Genomic DNA, 17,002 nt, shown 5'->3' on the forward strand with positions numbered 1-17,002 from the left:
GGTTTTCCTTTGCCGCTATTGCAGTTTTGACCGCATAGTTCAATTGTGCTCAAGCTAGGGTTATATCTAGTGAATGGATAATTTTTATTTATAAGAATGAAAACTGAACAAGCGGTAAAGAATATAACTAAAGAATAGGAACTCAAATTGGACTGCATTATTTTGCAATTAGGTACTAGAAATCCGGCCCGGTACACAACGTATGTGCCATTAGTTTTCCCATATTAAATCAATAGATGAAGAGAAGATATTTAATAACTATTAGCAATAGAGAAGGAGGGTTTTTTTTCAGATGGACCAGAATTTATAGTTCCAAATTGCAAAATGCAGTCCGTATGACGAGTGCGGGATTTTTTATTTTCAGGTAACTTCCTGCTGTGCTCGATCCTGTTCGCTTTGACGTGCGTCAACTCGGTGTTCACGGTGGTGCTGGACTCCCTGTTCGTGGGCTGGGTGGCGGTCATCATCTCGACGTTCGTGATCGTCCTCTTCTGCGAGATCCTCCCGCAGGCCATCTGCGCCCGCCACGGCCTCAAGATCGGCTACTCCACCATCTACCTCACCATCTTCACCATGGGCCTCACCTCCCCCCTCTCCTGGCCCATCGGCAGGATCCTCGACATCGTCCTCGGCAAGGAGATCGGCAGCAACGTCTCCAGCAGGGAGCGGCTCAAGGAACTCATCCGCGTAAGTTCTCGCAAAGCCAGTTTTCCCGTCTAGCCCATCCCATCGTTTCAGATTGCCAGGATTAGGGAAAACGGGGAAATGTCAGGGAATTTTATAAAGTCAGGGAAAATCGGAATTTTCAAAAAGTCAGGGAAAACCGGGAAATGTCAGGGAATTTTATAAAGTCAGGGAAAATCGGAAATTTTAAAAAGTCAGGGAAAACCGGGAAATGTCAGAGAATTTTATAAAGTCAGGGAAAATCGGAAATTTTAAAAAGTCAGGGAAAACCGGGAAATGTCAGGGAATTTTATAAAGTCAGGGAAAATCGGAAATTTTAAAAAGTCAGGGAAAACCGGGAAATGTCAGGGAATTTTATAAAGTCAGGGAAAATCGGAAATTTTAAAAAGTCAGGGAAAACCGGGAAATGTCAGGGAATATTAAAAAGTCGGGGAAATCCGGGAAATGTCAGGGAATATTAAAAAGTTAGGGAAAACCGGGAAATGTCAGAAAAAATGACGGAAATGTCAGGGAAAAATAATCAAGTCACCCTTATTTGCTTCTTAGAATGGCTTTGACGTTTCGAACGACAAATTTCGCCTGAAAAGTATTTCTAATAATGTCTTTACCATCTAGTATATCTTTAATTGTCAGGGAAAAAACCGGGAATTGTCAGGGAAAATGACGGAAATGTCAGGAAGAAATAATCAAGTCACCCTTATTTGCTCTTTAGAATGGTTTTGACGTTTCGAACGACAAATTTTGCCTGAAAACTATTTCTAACTAAGTCTTTTTACCATCTAGTATATCTTCTATTGTCAGGAAATTTTACCAACATTTGTCAGGGAAATCAGGGAAATGTCAGGGAATTTCATTTTCTAGATTCTGTGCCAACCCTGTTGTTTTAGATTCGATGAATTGCTGACATCAGAGGAGGGTACGGCTATTTGGCAACACCAGATTCCCTCCATTTAAACCAATGTTAAATAATCGATTCCTGTCGGAGCACCTGGCCCCTCCAAGAATCGATACATCTCCATTGGTTTAAATAGAGAAAAACAGTAAAAAATATTTTACACGGCGGGTAACAAGGCTAATTTTCACGAATATAACCGAAACGTTTCGGCTGAAAACTCAGCCTTCCTCATTCGAATAAAACAGTAAAAAAAATTGTATTTATCTAAGAACATAGTACTTCGCTGTACCTTTCAAAGCGAGAACAATGTTGTTATGAAAGAAATTTTGATAACCTTTTTCCTTCAACCTTTTTTTAACCTTTTATGGTTATCAAAATTTCTTCAAAAAGTAATCTAGCATAGACGGGTACTCACATAAGGCTTCAATCACAAAATCAAGTTTTGAGCTGGATAAAACAGTAAAAAAAATTTTAAAAATCTAAAAACTTAGTACTTGGCTGTACCTTTCAAAGCGAGAAAAATTTTGTTGTGAAAGAAATTTCAATAACCTTTTTCCTTTAACCTTTTTTTTAACCTTTTATGGTTATCAAAATTTCTTCAAAAAGTAATCTAGCATAGATGGGTCAGTAGTGTCAATCACAAAATCGAGTTATGAGCTGGATGAAACAGTAAAGAAAATTGTAAAAATCTAAAAACGTAGTACTTGGCTGTACCTTTCAAAGCGAGAACAATTTTGTTGTGAAAGAAATTTTGATAACCTTTTTCCTTTAACCTTTTTTTGACCTGTTTTGGTTTTCAAAATTTCTTTCATAATAATATTGTTCTCACTTTGAAAGGTACAGCCAAATACTACGTTTTTAGATTTTTACAATTTTTTTTACTGTATTATCCAGCTCTAAACTCGATCTTGTGATTGAAGCCACTGACCCATTTATGCTAGATTACTTTTAGATAATTCGCACGTCCTCGTTAATTGTCACGTCACTCTGCGTTGTTTCCTTTTCCAGGTGACTTCGGAATTCACGAAAATAGAAAAGGAAGAAATTAATATCATTCACGGCGCGTTAGAATTCGGCAACAAGAAGGTAGAAGATATCATGACTTATTTAGATGACGTATATATGATGTCCGCTGAGACTCTTCTGGACTACCAAACTATCTCAGGGATTGTTAGATCAGGTAATTACAGTTTTTGCATTTTTTTTCTTAAGTCTCTAAAGTACCAAGTTTTCTTATCAGGGCGTCCCCTAATAGCACTGCCGTGCTGAGGGAGGACGCCGTATGAACATTCGAGAGTTGTCAAATTTCCCTCGTTAAAATGTTCATTTCTGAAAAAAGTCATGAATATTCTTCCTTGAAATTTTCAGGAACTTTCGGCAAAATTGCGAACGACTCCGATTGACTCGATCCACTATGCGTCGCGAGAATCGGTCCAGTGGGTTTGTGCGTTCAGTTCGCCTTCAATTTCGAGTGATACTGTGCTACACTCGGGTGTTCGAATAGTTGCTTCGCGCTCATGCACGCTGAGTATACTGCCGTGCTAAGGAAGAACGCCGTATGAACATTCGAGAGTTATCAAATTTCCTTCGTTAAAATGTTCATTTCTGAAAAAAGGCATGAATATTCTTCCTTGAAATTTTCAGGAACTTTCGGCAAAATTGCGAACGACTCCGATTGACTCGATCCACTATGCGTCGCGAGAATCGGTCCAGTGGGTTTGTGCGTTCAGTTCGCCTTCAATTTCGAGTGATACTGTGCTACACTCGGGTGTTCGAATAGTTGCTTCGCGCTCATGCACGCTGAGTATACTGCCGTGCTAAGGAAGAACGCCGTATGAACATTCGAGAGTTGTCAAATTTCCTTCGTTAAAATGTTCATTTCTGAAAAAAGGCATGAATATTCTTCCTTGAAATTTTCAGGAACTTTCGGCAAAATTGCGAACAAAGTTATCTGAAAGATTAAAAGAGAAATATTCATATGTTTTTTAAGAAATTCGTGTTTTATCAAAGGATATTTGGCAACGCTTGAAGGTCCATGCGACGTTTTTCCTTGGTACAGCAGCGTACTGCCTTGATAGCAAAGAGAGCAGCAACGGTCAAATTTTCGAAATTGAGTTTCCCGCAATATTCTTCCGATCTTTTTTATATGATACCACTGATATAGGCAAAACAGCAAAATTCATCCTATTTTTATTTAAACGAGACTTGTGAGAAAACCGTAAGTAAATTAGAAATGATGTGGTTTCAGGCAAAACAGCACTAAGTGACATTATTTCGCCAGAGAGCCAATGAAAGCAGTGCCCCAGATAAAACGTTTATTTTCGAACAAAATGGACCACTTGACAAGGCACGAATTTCAGCCTTCTGATACATGTTTCGTAACTAAAATTTCATGTAGAACACGATGCGCACAACGAAAATTACCGAAATCAACTCCTTACGAAGATATTTAATGATTCTTGATGCGTGAATTCAAACCACCCGCTCATGAAAACTCAATGCTCTACGTGATTCACATCGTGCGCTAAACGTTATCATGACAGTCTCTGCGATATAAAAATCTGGCAACCTCAATCTTGACGCTCAGCTACAGCAAATTGCTGATAGTTTGAACAACATATGGTGGGAAATAAACATTGCTCGATCGAAAAGTTTGCTGAAACCGTTGTAGTGCGCGATTTGACTCACGTAGAGCTTTGAGTTTCTTGTGAGCGGGCAGTTCAAATTTCTCGTAACCAATGTGAAATAAAAACGTTAATATCTTCGTTGGGAGTTGGTTTCAGTAATTTTCGTTGTGTGAATCGTGTTCTACGTGAAGTTCTAGTTAAGAAACATGTATCAGATCGCTTAAATTCGTACCTTGTCTAGTGGTCCATTATGCATTTTTCCCCTTGAAATTTTCAAGCGTTCTAGTTAAAATTGCGAACAAAATTGTCTGAAAAAAATCGAAGAAAACTAACTACAATCATTCTAGTAAATTGGGTTTTTATTGAAGAAAATATGGCAACGTCTGAAGGCTCATACGCCGTTCTTCCCCATATAGTACGGCAGTGTGCATCTCCCGCAGCAGCAGCCCGCCCTCGCTAATTGATAAGGATAGCTTAGCGTGCGCTAGCCGTTGGGCCGTTGGGCGAAACGGAATGGTGACCTAATCAAGCAAAGTGTTTCAAAGTCAAGAAAGACGCAAGATGAACGACGGGGCGAGGAAATTAAAATGCGCCGCGCGAGGGGCGTCGGGGGGGGGGGGCGAACCAGTGGAAACTAGTAAAGAGTGCATTAAACTTTCATCGACCTTTCACTAATCACTATCATCGGGTTTTGTTTCGACTCGACGCACAGTGGATCGCACTGAAAAAAAAAATTCTCGGCGTTTTTACCATAATTCCGTTGGTACCTTTACCATCTCACTTTTTTTTACCAATTTTTGGAAATTTTACCAAAACAGACTGGTAAGCTTACCTAAAAACCGGTATTTTTACTGTTTTTTCAGGTGAGAATACCACTTTTATTGGTAATCAATTCCCGATAACTTTGCCATTTCATCTCGGTAATTTTACCACAGTCGATAAAAAATATTGGCATTTTTACCAAGGTCCAGTAAAATTACCGAGAAAGTTCAACAATTTTACCGAGATTTCTCGGTAAAATTACCAATTCCATAAATGGTAATTTTACCGAGAAAAAACTGGGATCAAATAGAACCCTGAACTCTTGGTAATTTTACCCTTTTCTTAGTAAATACACCGAGATTTTTTTTCAGTGCGAGTCAATAGGAGAGGTCGAACAAAATTTAAAAACTTCAAACGCTTATATTGCCGTGCTAAGGAAAAACGCTGTATGAACATTCGAGCGTTGCCAAATTTCCTTCGATAAAATGTTCATTTTTGAGGAAAGTTAGGAATATTTTACCTTCGAATTTTCAGAATCTTCGGGTGAAATTGCGAACGAAATTATCCGATAAATCGGGAGGAAAATATTCATAAGTTTACCGGGAAATTCGCGTTTTATCAAAGGAAATTTTTCAACGCCTGAAGGTTCATACGGCGTTTTTCCTCAGCACGGCAGCATAACTCTGTTCATACTAAACTTTGAGGTTCTAAAATCGGTTCTATTGGTTTCCTCGTGAAATTTTCTTCAAGAAGCACTCCTTAAAGTTTAAAATGTGACGTTAATAACACAAAAATTTGCAGTTTTCGTCAAAAATTTTATGTTCGACTTCTCTGATTGACTGGATCCACTGTGCGACGCCACGGACGCGACGACCATCCATCTTCGAGCGACGTCGACGGGGGTGTTATGGCAGATTGTTAACATTTAGTGCTCCACTTCCTCCCGCGCCGGGCATCAGAGCCTCCCCATTCGCGAAGCTGTACAGGGTGTCCCGAAAATAAAAACCCAGGGGTGCAGAAAATGCTCGATCGCGCGCAAAGTCCGCCACTTAAAGGTACCAAAGAATTACTGAATGGACCACTAGACAAGGTACGAATTTCAGCATTCTGATACATGTTTCGTAACCAAAATTTCACGTAAAACACGATGCGCACAACAAAAATTACCGCAATCAACTCCTTCCGAAGATATTTAATGATTCTTGATGCGTGAATTCAAACCACCCGCTCATGAAAACTCAATGCTCTACGTGATTCACATCGCGCGCTAAACGTTATCATGACAGTATCTGCGATATAAAAATCTGGCAACATCAATCTTGACGCGTTGGCTCAGCTATAGCAAATGGCTAATAGTTTGAACAACATACATGGTGGGAAATGGACATTAGGGTGGAGCGAAAAAATCGAATTTCGCGGGAGGAGCGGGTCTCATTGAAAAAAAGTTGTCAAATGGGTCCAATATGACGTACAAGAAATTTCGCCGCATAAAATTGACCCCCTCCCATTCCATAGTGGCCTTAAAGGCCTAAAATTTCAGTATGAGATAGCATGGTTTCAGACATATCAATTTCAAAAGATTTTCAAAAGTTAAGACCCTTTGGGCCGAAATTTCGTCCATTTTGTCGTATCATGAACGCAAAACGCACAATTTGCTCGTATTTGTAAGAAAAAATTGCCGCGCGGGCACCCTTCCAGGATGCATCGAGATATTTGGAAAACGGTGTGTGAGTATACTCATTCCGGGTAGTTTTCGACGTTTTGCGACCCCAAGGGCCGAAATTTCGTCCGTTTTGGCGTATTTACAACGGTTAACCCATAAAAGCGTAAGCAAGGCGCTCCCGCACTCCGCGGACGAAGTCGTCGCGCCGCGGCCGCTTGGCGTCCGTATTGACCGTCTGGAGGTGTCAGGGAAAACCAACGCACGATGCGGCACCCGGTCGGTCGATGCAGGTGCAGCAGCGATAGGAGTTTCCATGTTTTGGGGATACCCTTATCACTAAGGATTTATCGAGGACCTCAAGGGCAAAGTCCAAATTTTGTGTTCGTATGGAAAAGTTTGTCTGCACCAACCAGGTCGTCCTGCTCATTTATCGTAATCAGTTTTCGCTCAAGTCTCCTACCGTTCGGATCTCGCAGTGTCGCTTCTGTAACTCGACGGAATCTTCATTCAGTTATCACTTCAACGGCTCTTTTCGGACCCACATTATCGGGAACATTAGTGCTCATGGCGAAAAAGATAACGCGCAGTGGTGCGGAACACGCGATTTTTGGTGCGTCTGCGAAATTAAAAGAGAACGTTCTACCAACTTATACTGATGTGATGAAATACTTTCTTTATACCCGTGAAAATTTAAAGGCGAATAATGGAGGTCGAGAACCAACAGTGCATCAGATAGTTCAGATTGTTTGCTTACGAGGTCCTCGTTGATCTTTCAGGAAATCTCTTTCCTTTTCTGGAACTTTATTGGTTTTGGAACACTGACACTTACTAAAACTTTTGCATTTGCACGTGCAAATATCGAACAGTTTTTGTACTTGCTTCTTAAAGTCTTGAACTTTTTTCACATCCGCTTTGGATTTGTTTACTTTATTGACACTTTTCATAATAACATGAAGTTTTCCGTGAAAACGGATTAAAACTAATTTGGCATATCGTTCAGGGCAGGTCGGAATTGACGCACGACACCAGATTTCTAGAACTTTTCCCGCGACGCGAGCTGCTATCTGATGCACTGTTGGTTCTCGACCTCCATTATTCGCCTTTAAATTTTCACGGGTATAAAGAAAGTATTTCATCACATCAGTATAAGTTGGTAGAACGTTCTCTTTTAATTTCGCAGACGCACCAAAAATCGCGTGTTCCGCACCACTGCGCGTTATCTTTTTCGCCATGAGCACTAATGTTCCCGATAATGTGGGTCCGAAAAGAGCCGTTGAAGTGATAACTGAATGAAGATTCCGTCGAGTTACAGAAGCGACACTGCGAGATCCGAACGGTAGGAGACTTGAGCGAAAACTGATTACGATAAATGAGCAGGACGACCTGGTTGGTGCAGACAAACTTTTCCATACGAACACAAAATTTGGACTTTGCCCTTGAGGTCCTCGATAAATCCTTAGTGATAAGGGTATCCCCAAAACATGGAAACTCCTATCGCTGCTGCACCTGCATCGACCGACCGGGTGCCGCATCGTGCGTTGGTTTTCCCTGACACCTCCAGACGGTCAATACGGACGCCAAGCGGCCGCGGCGCGACGACTTCGTCCGCGGAGTGCGGGAGCGCCTTGCTTACGCTTTTATGGGTTAACCGTTGTAAATACGCCAAAACGGACGAAATTTCGGCCCTTGGGGTCGCAAAACGTCGAAAACTACCCGGAATGAGTATACTCACACACCGTTTTCCAAATATCTCGATGCATCCTGGAAGGGTGCCCGCGCGGCAATTTTTTCTTACAAATACGAGCAAATTGTGCGTTTTGCGTTCATGATACGACAAAATGGACGAAATTTCGGCCCAAAGGGTCTTAACTTTTGAAAATCTTTTGAAATTGATATGTCTGAAACCATGCTATCTCATACTGAAATTTTAGGCCTTTAAGGCCACTATGGAATGGGAGGGGGTCAATTTTATGCGGCGAAATTTCTTGTACGTCATATTGGACCCATTTGACAACTTTTTTTCAATGAGACCCGCTCCTCCCGCGAAATTCGATTTTTTCGCTCCACCCTAATGGACATTGTTCGATTGAGAAGCTTGCTGCAACCGTTGTAGTGCTCGATTTGACTCACGTAGAGCTTTGAGTTTCTTGTGAGCTGGCAGTTCAAATTCCTCGTAACCAATGTGAAATAAAAACATTAATATCTTTGTTAGGAGTTAGTTTTAGTAATTTTCGTTGTGTGAATCGTGTTCTACGTGAAATTCTGGTTAAGAAACATGTATCAGATTGCTTAAATTCGTATCTTGTCTAGTGGTCCATTCTTCTGCTTAAGTATGAGGTAATGAATTGTTTGGAAAGGTACTGAAAATATACCGTAAAAGTACTTTTTATTTTCCAGCCAGTTTTAATAGACACCCATTCGTGCGACACAAGAAACCCGATAAGGAAAGTTGGCAGTTTCGAAAACGCCTTCAATTGTGGCGTGATACCTCACGCATTCCGAAGAGTACGAATAGTTGTATCTCTGCGCCTTAGCAATCCAGCGCGAGATTCATATTGAAGTAGCCTTCACGCTGGCCTTATCGGTTTTCCTTTGCCGCTATTGCAGTTTTAACCGCATAGTTCAATGGAGCTGTTGCATGAGTGAGGAATTTGCGATTTGACTATTGATTCTTATGTAAAAGTTCGCGAGGAACACGATGGTGCCACTGGTTTTCTCTGAAATCATCTCCCAAGTTCAAAAACAGCTCTCAAAGTGAGGCCAAAATGGAGGGGATATCCCACCCTACTCTGAGAGTCCACCTCTACATCAAAACAAACTCTCCATGCGAAGATAGGGAGAAGATACATTAGCAGGGTTACTGTGTTTTCAGTTTTGGAGTCCTCAAGTAAAGTGGCAACCCTGCTAATGTATTTACTCCCTATCTAGACATGGATAGTTTGTTTTGATGTAGACGTGGACTCTCAGGGTAGGGTGGGATATCCCCTCTATTTTGGCCTCAACTTGAGAGCCTTTTTTGAGCTTGGGAGTTGATTTCAGAGAAAACCAGTGGCACCATCGTGTTTCTCGCGAACTTTTACACAAGAATCAATGGTCAAATCGCAAATCCCTCACACATGCAACATCTCCATTGTGGAAGGAGGGAAAATATTTGGACCGCGTTAAACAGAAAGGAACCAATAACAATGCAAGCCACATCAGCCATTACCAAATTTAATTTTTTACATGAAAACTCTTGTGCGGATTTTCGTGCAAATTTCAGTGTAATTTCTTTATAGTACGAAGCTAATTCCTTAGCATTTTTAAAGGAATCCACACAAACGTTCTCTCGTAAAAAATTAAATTGCCCAGTTAAATTTGGCAATAGCTGATGTGGCCTCGTTCTTTTGTGTTAAACGTAGTCCATAAGGGCAGAAGTTGATAATCAACGGAAGGAGTAGGGAAAAGGTCCTCTTTTTCTAAATTGGTGGGAAATTTTATGGAAAACTGATGAGAAAAATGTGGAAAGCGAATGAGGGAAAATTAAAGGGCTAGAAGTCGAAAATCAAAGGAAAGGAGAAGAAAAAGATCCTCCTTTTTGAGATTGGTGGGAACTTTCATGGAAAACTGATGAGAAAAATGTGGAAAGCGAAGGAGGGAAAACTCAGAGTCAAAAGTCGAAAACCAAAGGAAAGGAGAAGGAAAAAGTCCTCACTTTTGAAATTGGTGGGAAATTTTGTGGAAAACTGATGAGAGAAAAACGTGGAAAGCGAAGGAGGGAAAATCTTTAAGGGTCAAAAGTCGAAAATCGAAGGGACAGAGAGGTAAAAAGTTCTTTTTTTGAAATTGGTGGGAAAATTCGTGGAAACTTATGAGAAAAATATAGAAAGCCGGCGGGTGGGCGCACTAGGCACCCTGATCGGGAACTTCAGGGAATTCACGAAAATAGTTTTTTTAAATTAAGTCAAAAGTAAGTAATGTCAAAGGAGGGGTATCGTTAAGGGCCTTTTTTGGCCCCACCCTAAAATTCCTCAACTCCGCGATTTTTTGGTCATTGAAGGTCTATATTTTACGGAATGCACAATGGTTTTGTCATTTCCTGTCTATTTCGGGGTCTACCACTGGCCTAAACATGGGTCTGAAGGCCAATTTTGGCGAAAAATGCGGGTTTTTCAGCATTCGACGCGCTGTTTCGTAACGATCCCTTCGGAGGACAAAAAAATCCTTCAAGTATGTTCATTAGGGATGTAAGAGAGTCACTTTGGCCAATTTTCGTCGATGTCAAACTTTGCGCTCATAGTTAAAAAAAACTTTTTAGAATTTTTCTTGTTTTTCATCATTATTTAAAATGGCTTAAAAAAGGCGACTCATCTTACACCAGAATTAAACTTTTTTGGCAGAAAATGGTCGTGGGTGGTCAAAACCTTCCTCTAAGAACTTTTTCCGATTTAAAGCCCCCCAAAAAAGCCGGTGTTGCCATATTTCATTGCCTAAAATCATAGAAAACCGAGTACTTATTTCAGTATTTGGGGGCTATTTCTCGTCGAGCTCATTCAGAAAAGTCCAAAAACCTTCATTTTTCATATGTTATGGCCGAATCACCAGTAATTACATACATTTATCTAACTACAGAACCTCCCATCGCGGCACGGCGTTGCCACATCATCGGGGGAAAAATCGAGAAAAATCCTCGCTTCCCTGGTTTTGAGCCATTTTTTCGGATTATGCGGATGGAATAAAGTTGAAAGACTTAAATTGCAGTATTCAGAGATGCAAGTGGATCATACCTTGTGCCGGTATTCATTATTTTAATGTATTGCGCTTGTAGACAACCCATATTCTTACGATTTCTAGGCACGATATTTGCGCAAGAGGATGCGACTTTCAAACATTGGCCGTGATCTGAAGTCCGAAAGAAAGTAAGCCATGTGTCAGAATCGCGAGTCCTCAATGCTGAATTTTTACCCGCCCTGACAACCACCACCATCCCCCCTCCCTCCCCCAGCCCTCTTATCGGCAGCGATTGTTCAGAATTCTGCTTCCCTAAATTAATTTAAAACAGTAACTTTTTATCTGTCGATGAGAATTCCACCATCATTGCGCAGAGAATGTTGCGTTGTCTGATGAAGAGGCGACAGATGAAGATGCAACAGGAGAGAAGTGAGGGAAACCTGAGAAGAGAGGAGGGGGCAACGAGGGCAGCAGTATTATTCGAGGGTAAGGACAATTTTAAATTCTAGTTTAATGTTGCTAAATGAAATGTGCGAAATGCGATATTAATAATATATGCGATAATAAATGCGAATTTAGGTGGAGTAGATAAAAAGTTACTGTTTTAAATTAATTTAGGGAAGCAGAATTCTGAACAATCGCTGCCGATAAGAGGGCTGGGGGAGGGAGGGGGGATGGTGGTGGTTGTCAGGGCGGGTAAAAATTCAGCATTGAGGACTCGCGATTCTGACACATGGCTTACTTTCTTTCGGACTTCAGATCACGGCCAATGTTTGAAAGTCGCATCCTCTTGCGCAAATATCGTGCCTAGAAATCGTAAGAATATGGGTTGTCTACAAGCGCAATACATTAAAATAATGAATACCGGCACAAGGTATGATCCACTTGCATCTCTGAATACTGCAATTTAAGTCTTTCAACTTTATTCCATCCGCATAATCCGAAAAAATGGCTCAAAACCAGGGAAGCGAGGATTTTTCTCGATTTTTCCCCGATGATGTGGCAACGCCGTGCCGCGATGGGAGGTTCTGTAGTTAGATAAATGTATGTAATTACTGGTGATTCGGCCATAACATATGAAAAATGAAGGTTTTTGGACTTTTCTGAATGAGCTCGACGAGAAATAGCCCCCAAATACTGAAATAAGTACTCGGTTTTCTATGATTTTAGGCAATGAAATATGGCAACACCGGCTTTTTTGGGGGGCTTTAAATCGGAAAAAGTTCTTAGAGGAAGGTTTTGACCACCCACGACCATTTTCTGCCAAAAAAGTTTAATTCTGGTGTAAGATGAGTCGCCTTTTTTAAGCCATTTTAAATAATGATGAAAAACAAGAAAAATTCTAAAAAGTTTTTTTTAACTATGAGCGCAAAGTTTGACATCGACGAAAATTGGCCAAAGTGACTCTCTTACATCCCTAATGAACATACTTGAAGGATTTTTTTGTCCTCCGAAGGGATCGTTACGAAACAGCGCGTCGAATGCTGAAAAACCCGCATTTTTCGCCAAAATTGGCCTTCAGACCCATGTTTAGGCCAGTGGTAGACCCCGAAATAGACAGGAAATGACAAAACCATTGTGCATTCCGTAAAATATAGACCTTCAATGACCAAAAAATCGCGGAGTTGAGGAATTTTAGGGTGGGGCCAAAAAAGGCCCTTAACGATACCCCTCCTTTCAGTAAAAAGATGCCCGGAAAGGGTTTCCCAAGACGAATATTTCGACAGTTTTTTAAGAGTTTTTCCCCCAAATTTACGAGTGTTATAAACATTTTTTTTACACAGGCGTTGCTACAAGGGAAGGCAACTTTCACTCCTAGAGGGAAAATTTCGTTTACATAGCTTTTCTACTTTCAACAAAAAGTAGCTTCCTCAATGCAACGAAAAACCGTCGAGGAAATAATTCTCTTTTTCGCAACGAATCCAATTTCTCCAAGTGCGTTTGTGACTCGGCTAGATTTTTAATAACTTTACTTTAACCGACCATTGTTCGCATCGAGTATTAAAAGTAACGTTTACAGTAAAACGATTAAGGAGACACTCGGACTCTCAAGGTGATTCACCAGGGACGAATATTGCCGTGCTAAGGAAGAACGCTGTATGAGCCTTCAGACGTTGCCTAGTTTCCCTCGATAAAATCAAATTTACTGGAAAAATTGTGAATATTTTCCCCCAAAATTCTCCGACAATTTTGTACGAAATTGTATCTAAAATATTTGAAAATTCCAAAGAAAAACGTGCATGAATGCCGCCAAAAATGCACGTTTTATCGAGGGAAATTTGGCAACTCTCGAATGTTCATACGGCGTTCTTCCTTAGCACGGCAGAATAGCTAAACGATTTATCTTGGAGGCACTAACGAAGCGTAAACCAGAGATTTACGAGACAGCGCCATTAATCCTACCATTCGCGCTGCTATAAGGTGACGAGACGTTGGACAAACAAACCTACCTCGTTCAAAGCTACGAGTGACCTGTCCTACCTCACTCAACGGCCGAAAGAGCGTGTCTTTTCTCCGAGGAAGGAAACATGGGTGATCAGTCAATAGAAGCGGCTTGGATGACAAGGTGCACAAGTGCAATTTTTGAAAGAAACTGAGGTCTGAAAGATTTTAACTGAAACTAGGCCTCAAATGTAGTTTCAGGGTTGCCTCAGCCAGGGAATACCGATAAAACCGGAAAATGTTGGGGAATTTCAAAAAGTCAGGGAAAACCTGGAAATGTTGGGGAAAATGATGAAAATGTCAGGGAAAAATTTGTCAATTCACCTTCATTTGCTTTTTAGAATGGGTTTGACGTTTTGAACAACAAATTTTGTCTAAAAACTATTTCAAATTATGCCTTTTTAACCATCTGGCATATCTTCAATTGCCAGGGAATTTTACTCAAATGTGACAGAGAAATCAGGGAAATATCAGGACATTTCATCTTTCAAATTCTGTGGCAATCCTGAAACATGGATGCTCATCCAACAGAAGGGCGTGGAGGACAAGGCGCATAAGTGCAGTCCCTCAAAAAAATGAGATATGAACGATTAAAACTAATAAAACTAGTCCTCACAAATATATTTTGTGAAAAATTCATACTGAAATCCTATTTCTAAGCTTCAAGAAGTGAGTGAGAACTTTCTTTCTGCCATGAGTCTCAATGTAACTTTGAAACTTTTAACACGCATTTCTTGTAAGAGCTAAACCTGCATTTCTGCAACTTGTCCCCTGAATCCCTCAGTAGATGTTTTTGCGGGGAACAAGAACACCTTTGGCCAAAGTGGGAAATATTAAATCTTCTTGTCTTTTCCCTCCGACGAGCGCTCGTTTCGTTTCCCGATTGAAATCCTTCATCGGTGATTTTGGAGTGAAATTCTGTGCCGAAGTGTATGTAGCGGCTAACAACCGCGTGTGATATGCGGAGCGGAATGTGCTCTTTTGCAAAGTGTCATACGCGTATATGGTGCTAATGGGTCAGTTGCGCTGATCACGGAATCGTGTTTTGATGCTTAATTTTTGTAGATCAGCTAAATATAATTAGATCTGTCCAAACCGCAAATTTCTACGTTCAATATTAACCGAAATATAGCCCATTGAAAAGTCGGGTTTCTGACGTCATCCATTGCGGTAATAACATGCACCCGCGGTTTCTTCAGGGCCAGATTTACCTACTAGCCGCCCATGGGCCGCTAGTATTTTGCCGCCCCCTTCTTATTCGTTTTGAAACATCAATGAAAACCATCAAATGAACGTGCCAGTGGGGGTCGGATGCATGAGACGCGTTTACTAGTGTTGAACACATTTTTTGGGAAAGCCCTGTCAACACTACTAGCAAAAGTTCACGGAACTTTGCGCGAAAGTTAAGTTTCGTAAACCTGTGTGGACAAGGCCTTCCATTCATAAGAAATGAACGAAAAATTATGAAAGAACAAACATAAATGTGGATTAATGATTTTAACTTATAAGACCTCGCGCCTCGCAGACCGCACTGTGTTTGACGCAATGCGTGAAGTATTCGTGCAGTCTTGTAGGCGCTAATATGTGTTAGAATTACGCCGATCGCCGCGCCGAGGGCTTCTCCTTTTCATCTCAAGTCCTCGTCATAATTTCTCTCTAGGTAAGTCGCGCCGTTCCAGGCCAAACTGCGTGTTTGGTTTCTCTCTTAACTCGACTAATTAAAGGCGCTGTCTCTTGTATCACTGAAAGACGACAAAAGTAGAAATTACTATACTCTCAGAAAATTAGAGATTTTGTCACCTTTTCTCGTTTGTAATTTTTTTTCTAAATCAGAATTTTTTTTATGCTTACATTTGGAAAACTTGCAAAATTTGGCGCCCCCTATGGATTTGCTGCCATGGGCCGCGGCCCATGTGGCCACCCCCTTAATCCGGCCCCGGGTTTCTTCCACCTTGTTTTCATCCAAGTTTCACGTCGAGTAACCAGTGCATCACTGACTGATGAAAGCAAGGTGGAGGAAATCACGGGTGTCACTACCGCGATGCATGACGTCAGAAACCCGACTTTTCAAAGGGCGATATCTCGGTTAATATTCAGCGTAGAAAGTTGCGGTTTTGACGGATCTTATTATTTTTAGCTAATCTGCAAGAATCAAGCATCAAAACACGATTCTGTAACTAGCGCAACTGACCCATTTCAATTCCGAGCACCCATATCATTCGGGGTTTTCGGGCGCTGTATAGACTTCGGCATCGAAATTCATTCCTCGATTTCGAAGGGTGTTCCATCCGGAATAAATGGACTGCATTTTGCAATTTGGAATTATAAATTCTGGCTCTTCTGGGAAAACACTTGTGGGCATAGGGAAACGAATGGCACATACGTTGTTATTAAACCGGGCTAGAATTTATAGTTCAAAACTGCAAAGTGCAGTCCAATTTGAGTTCCTAATATTTAGTTATATTCTTTACCGCTTGTTCAGTTCTCATTCTTATAAATAAAAATTATCCATTTGCTAGATACAACCCTAGCTTGAGCACAATTGAGCTATGCCAATAAAATCGCAATAGCGGTAAAGGATAACCGACAAGGGCAGCGTGAAGGCTACTTCAATATTAATCTTCCATTGCATTGCTAAGGCGCAACGATACAACTATTCGTACTCTGCGGAATGCGTGAGGTATCACGCCCCAATTGAAGGCGTTTTCGAAACTGCCAACTTCCCTTATCGGATTTCTTGTGTCAAAGGTAGTCCAAATGAGGATCCCGTTTCTGAGGACAACTTCTCCGGTTTTTTGCAGGTTATTCCCGGGTCCCGATCTACCAAGACGACAGGACGCACGTCATTGGAGTGCTCATGGCCAAGGACCTGGCCGTCCTGGACCCAGACGACAACATCCCGGTCAAAAACATTTTACAGTGTCACCATCACGAGCTCAGCTTCGTTCCTGTGGGTACCAAACTCGACGTCATGTTGAAGATGTTCAAAACAGGTAAGCATCCTTTCGTTTCCCCATCATCGGGCCTGCATCTCGCAATTTGGAACTACAATTTCTGGCTCATACATGGAAACACCTATCTACTTAGGAAAACCAATGGCACGTGTGTTGTCTCTCTAATAAGTCAGAAATTGTAGTTCCTAATTGCAAAATATAGTCTATTTCGTCAAGGCAAAAGAAGGGAAAGAGGGCCTGTGCGTGACGTCATTTGAAAAACATT

General features: G+C 41.1%; 1 protein-coding gene across 1 annotated transcript in view; it reads left to right on the forward strand.

Annotated features, from left to right (window-relative positions):
• LOC109035923 (unextended protein) overlaps positions 1-17,002 on the forward strand; it is a gene marked incomplete in the record, with an annotated part of 100,330 nt that overhangs the window by 27,846 nt on the left and 55,482 nt on the right. The window contains 1 exon segment of the mRNA XM_072304190.1: positions 365-683. Coding sequence (XP_072160291.1) covers positions 365-683 — 319 coding nt within the window.

The sequence above is a fragment of the Bemisia tabaci genome, chromosome 9 (genome assembly GCF_918797505.1).
Source record: "Bemisia tabaci chromosome 9, PGI_BMITA_v3".
NCBI lineage: Eukaryota > Metazoa > Arthropoda > Insecta > Hemiptera > Aleyrodidae > Bemisia > Bemisia tabaci.